The sequence below is a fragment of the Argentina silus genome, assembly GCF_951799395.1.
Source record: "Argentina silus genome assembly, contig: scaffold_580, whole genome shotgun sequence".
Taxonomy (NCBI): domain Eukaryota; kingdom Metazoa; phylum Chordata; class Actinopteri; order Argentiniformes; family Argentinidae; genus Argentina; species Argentina silus.
In genome coordinates this window covers 10,001-15,472 of record NW_028152918.1, presented here as the reverse complement: position 1 = coordinate 15,472, position 5,472 = coordinate 10,001, and the positions used below count along the sequence as shown (strand labels likewise).

General features: G+C 52.3%; 1 protein-coding gene across 1 annotated transcript in view; it reads right to left on the bottom strand.

Annotated features, from left to right (window-relative positions):
• Nucleotides 1-1,786: 1,786 nt before the first annotated feature.
• Nucleotides 1,787-5,472, bottom strand: part of LOC310824537 (nephrin-like) — a gene marked incomplete at both ends in the record, with an annotated part of 8,281 nt that continues 4,595 nt past the window's right edge. Inside the window, 3 exons of the mRNA XM_083697797.1 lie at nt 1,787-2,046; nt 2,952-3,123; nt 3,513-3,634. Coding sequence (XP_083553923.1) covers nt 1,787-2,046; nt 2,952-3,123; nt 3,513-3,634 — 554 coding nt within the window. The remainder of the gene's footprint in view (nt 2,047-2,951; nt 3,124-3,512; nt 3,635-5,472) is intronic.

The window sequence follows — 5,472 nt, the reverse complement described above, 5'->3', positions numbered from 1 at the left end:
CGCCCTTTCTCTGTCGCAGTGACCCCTCGCCCTTTCTCTGTCGCAGTGACCCCTCGCCCTTTCTCTGTCGCAGTGACCCCTCGCCCTTTCTCTGTCGCAGTGACCCCTCGCCCTTTCTCTGGCTGCTGCTCCTTCAACGCCGCTCATCACGATCAGTCAAAGAGTCGTGGCTCAGAGGTCAGTACCATCATCACAGGCTCAGAGGTCAGTACCTCGCCCCATCATCACAGGGTCAGAGGTCAGTACCTCGCCCCATCATCACAGGGTCAGAGGTCAGTACCTCGATCATCACAGGCTCAGAGGTTAGTACCATCATCACAGGCTCAGAGGTCAGTACCATCATCACAGGCTCAGAGGTTAGTACCATCATCACAGGCTCAGAGGTTAGTACCATCATCACAGGCTCAGAGGTTAGTACCATCATCACAGGCTCAGAGGTCAGTACCATCATCACAGGCTCAGAGGTTAGTACCATCATCACAGGGTCAGAGGTCAGTACCATCATCACAGGGTCAGAGGTCAGTACCATCATCACAGGGTCAGAGGTCAGTACCTCGCCCCATCATCACAGGGTCAGTGGTTCAAGACCCGGTCATGACTCTGGGGCTGGAAAATGCTTTTGTGGTCCTCTGTGGCTCAGTGGGGAGAGCAGGGTGCTAACAACGCTCAGGTTGTGGGTTTGATTCCCACTGGGACCATATATACTGAAATGTATGAACTCACTGCAATGTAGGTCCCTTTGGATGAAAGCGTCGGCTCCGTGGCAGATGTTATTATATTATCAGCTCTGTCAGGTTTCTGCTACAACAGGACTTACTCCTTAACAAACCCTCCCACCACAGCTGTCTCCTCCCACCACAGACTGATCTCCTGGACGCCCCTGTCTCCTCCACCGCACTGCTACTGACAGCTGGGCATGACCAAACAAACCAATCAATCAATCAATCAATCACTGTTTGAGACAATCCACCTCCTTTGTATGTGTTTTACATTCACGTCCCTCAAGCCACCTGTGTTATGCTGGTTCTCTCCTGCTGTTTTAATGCAGCATATTTGCAGGTCGTAATGCAGCTGATTTCAGGTTCTCCACCGGTCCTCTGGGCTTGTGTTTTCCCCTCTCTGCTGTTCTGCGTCTCTGATTTAAAAAGTCTTCATGCTGTTAAATAATGCGTGTGGATATACCGTACGCTGTACAGATCAAATTAAATGTTCTCTCTCTGGCTGAGCGCTCACATTTTCTATACAGTCCCAACCCACTTCATGAATCATGATTGGACGGTTAATTGCTTCCTCGCGCTGTGGCGCAGGGGAAGTGAATGACTCACTGAACTGTAAATAAAACCACATGTAAGCAAACTAAATAATCATCTCATGTGTACCGGTTCACACAACCCCCGTGGTGCTCTCTCTCTCCGTGTGTTGCACCATCTCCACAACAACCATTGTGTGTACTGTATGCAGTGTGACGCAGTGCGTGTCACGCTGAATGCCGTCCCCCCTGCTTTGGCTAACAGTGTTTATGGGCTGTAATTTGCTAAAGAGCGCTGCGCAAGGCTAGGTTTTAGTGGGCATGGCCGTTGGGTCGGTCGTTTCCTTCAGCAAAGTTTGAGTTTCGGCGCCGAGGCGGGAGAGTGCGCGGGGATAATTGAATATGACACAGAGATTGTCCGTTGTCCTCGCCAATCAGGGTTTCACTGCCAGTGTCGGAATGGATAATCATGTTTTAGCTAATAAAATGGCCAGACTAGCAGTTGTAGGCAACAAATAGAACAAAGAGCTGGAGTGTCTATGATGTCACAATCCAAGCACTCAACAAGCCTACAGTGGCGCGCCGAATTCTGCTACAGTGAGGGCGGCGGTGTGTGTAACGCTGAATGCGGTCCCCCACCTCGGCTACAGTGAGGGTGGTGGAGTTGAGTTCCTTGAAGCCCAGCCACCAGCGGATCTGGACGGGGGGGTTGCTGGAGGTGGTGTAGCAGCACAGGGTCACCTCGGCCCCCTCCAACGCCGTGAACAGCCCCAGCACCTTCACCTGCTTAGGCTCGACTGACACACACACACACACACACACACACACACACACACACACACACACACACACACACATAGATGTTAGAGTCAGAAAGCCCTGAAGGCGAATGTCTTGTTTGAAACCATTCCTCACTCCATTCCGTGCGTTACAACAATCCCGTCCTCCGACGCCTACCTCCGCCGGCCTCCGCCAGCCTCCGCCGGCCTCCCCCGGCCTCCGCCGGCCTCCGCCGGCCTCCGCCTGCCTCCGCCTGCCTCCGCCAGCCTCCACCGGCCTCCGCCAGAGTGTGAGGCGAAGCGGCTTCATATTCCTTCAGTGTTTGTTTTATCAGTTATAGTGAGAAAAAAAAAAACGACCTAAAAGGCCATCCCTTCTGCAGAGGAGAGAAATGTTTAATTTAGCACTTGTTGGGAGTATTATCACCAGACAAAGTGCTTTATTGCCTGGGGACTACGGATCGGAGCGATTCGGCTAAATTAGCAGGCGGTAAAAGGGAAGGCAGTTGGGATTCTAACAGGGTTCCATATGAAAAATATGCAGAGTCTATAATTACCATTAGTTTGATAAGTGATGTGAAAGATAGTGTTTGTTTTGGTGGGAAATTAGTATTGGTGTTGGGCTTCGGACTAGAATCACTAATAACAGAAAATCCAATCAAAACTGGGCAAATTATTTAAGTAGTGAACCACAGAGGAGGACTGCAAATGGGTCATAACTGGGCTGTGTTTGGGTGTGTGCGTGTGTGTGTGTGTGTGCCTGTGTGTGTGTTGATGCGCGCGTGTGTGTGTGACGATGCGTGTGTGTGTGCATGCCTGTGTGTGTGCTTGCGTGCCATGTGTGCACCCTGTGTTGACCATGTGTGTGTGTGTGTGTGTGTGTGTGTGTGTGTGTGTGTGTGTGTGTGTGTGTGGGCACTCACAGAGTACAGTGATCTTGCGTGTCAGGGTCTTGGGGGCGGGGGACACCTGGTTGGAGCTCTCACAGCTCAGCTGGGCCTGGTTGTCTTCAGGGGTCAGGTGGAGGACCAGCAGGCTGCTGGACCTCTGGGCAGACACATCCTCCTCCCAGCTGGTGGACAACACCTCCCCGTTCTGACAGGACAGGGAAGGGGGGGGAGGGGGAGCTGATACTGCGTGTGTGTGTGTGTGTGTGTGGGTGTGTGCGTGTGCGTGTGTGTGTGTCCATGTGCGCATGTGCACGTCTGTGTGAATGTGTGTGTGTGTGTGTGTGTGAGTGCGTGTGTGCCCATGGGTGTATGTGTGTGTGTGTGTGCGTGTGTGTGTGTGTGTGTGTGTGTGTGTGTGTGTGTGTGTGTGTGTGTGTGTGTGTGTGTGTGTGTGAGACAGAGTGTGTGTATGCGTGTGTGTGTTTGCGTGTGTGTGTGTGTGTGTGTGTGCGAGCATGTGCATGTGCATGCCCATGGGTGTGTGTGTGTGTGTGTGTGTGTGTGTGTATGTGTGTGTGTGTGTGTGTAGCCTACCTTGGTCCACTGCAGGGTAGCCAGCGGGTTCCCTCCCTGAGAAACACACACCAGTCTGAGCGTGGTCCCTGCTTTCACCTCCTCCCTCTCCAATCCCTCCATCACCGGAGCCTGGGGGGGGACTGATGGAGGGAGGGAGGGAGGGAGGGAGGAGGGAGGGAGGGAATGGAGGAGGGAGGGCGGGAATGGAGGAGGGAGGGCGGAGGGGGGCAGGGAAGGAGGAAGGTGAAGAAAGGAAGAGGGGGGGGAGAGAGAGAGAGAGGGGAGAAAAGGGGGGATGAGGAGGTGTAGAAGGAGAGGCACGACGGACGAAGACAGAGAGGGGGAGACGGAGGGAGAGACGGAGGAGTTAAATAGGAAGATTTGAAGGAGGGGGGAGGCGGGGAGGCGAGGGGAGGCGAGGAAGGGAAGGGAGGAAGGATGACAGAAAGAAAGACAGGAGAGAGAGAGAGAGAGAGAGAGAGAATTACAGCTCACACTAGGGATGAGGGGACTGGTGGTTATAAGACAGGAGAGCTCCTCTGTTTGTGGAGACAGGGACGATAAATCGGCCACATTTAGCATGACTGCAGGACCAGGGAGGGGAGCCTGTGATGAAAGCATTAAGGCAGGGCTGGGCTGGGCTGGCTCCACTCCATGAAGCAACATAACAGATGTTTAAACAGTAATAAGGCTACGCAGAATATGAATAAATTACTGCCTCGCTGAATAAAATCTCGGCAGTAAAATAAATGAGGGGAGGAAAGGCCTTTGTTATTGCAGCAATCAGTCTCAGAGCACTGCCTCTCTGTGTGGACTTCCTGGACCACCGTGACAAATAGCAACCTCGCTAACTGTCTGGCCCGGGCTGAGGAGGGCCGCTGTATGTGTGTGTGTGTGTGTGTGTGTGTGTGTGTGTGTGTGTGTGTGTGTGAGAGAGAGAGAGTGTGTGTATGCGTGTGTGTGTTTGCGTGTGTGTGTGTGTATGTGAGAGAGAGAGAGTGTGTGTGTGTGTGTGTGTGTGTGTGTGTGTGTGTGTGTGTGTGTGTGTGTGTGTGAGAGAGAGTGTGTGTGTGTGTGTGTGTGTGTGTGTTGATGGGCTGGTGTGCTGAGTAAGACCATTTCTGCGGCTGTGGAGAGTTCTGCTATATTAGCACTTAGCGAAGAGAGAGGCTGTCTAATTCAGAGAGGATATATAGAGAGGAATGAAGAGAGAGAGAGAGAGAGAGAGAGAGAGAGGGGGGGGGGGGACAGAGAGAGAGAGAGAGAGGGGAGGAGAGAGAGAGAGAGAGAGAGAGAGAGAGAGAGGAGGAGGAGAGAGAGAGAGAGAGGGGGGGGGGGGGACAGAGAGAGAGAGAGAGAGAGGAGGAGAGAGAGGGAGCGAGGAGGAGAGAGAGGGAGCGAGGAGAGAGAGAGAGAGGGAGCGAGAGAGAGAGAGAGAGAGAGAGAGAGAGAGGTTAGGGGCTTGGTGGTTTAAAGTAGATACGATGGAGTTGGACAGCATCTAATATAGAGGAGGATATATCTGGTTGGGGGAGGTGTGGGGGGGGAGGTGTGGGGGGAGGGGGGGGGAGTGTATCTACAGTGCCTTACATAAGAAGGAGGACAGAGAAGCATTTTCTATTCTCATTCTTTTGCTTCTTGAAATCAAACAGTTACTATGAGGTTAAAGTAGAGATTCTCAGCTTTTATTCCAGGGGATTTGTGTACGTATTGGTTTCATCATTTAGAAATGATAACCTCTGTTATACATCGTCCCCCTATTCTGGCTGGTGGGCAAAGGCAGACATCTACAGTGGATGACTGAAGAATGCTCACCATCAGTAGGAAAACCCCCAAAACAACTGTCCCACAGGTCAGGAACACTCTGCAGGAGGTAGGCGTGAATGTGTCTTACCATCCACAGAATACCAACCGAACTACAGAGGCTTCACTGTAAGGTGCAAACCACTAGTTATCCTCAAAGAGGATGGTCAGGTTA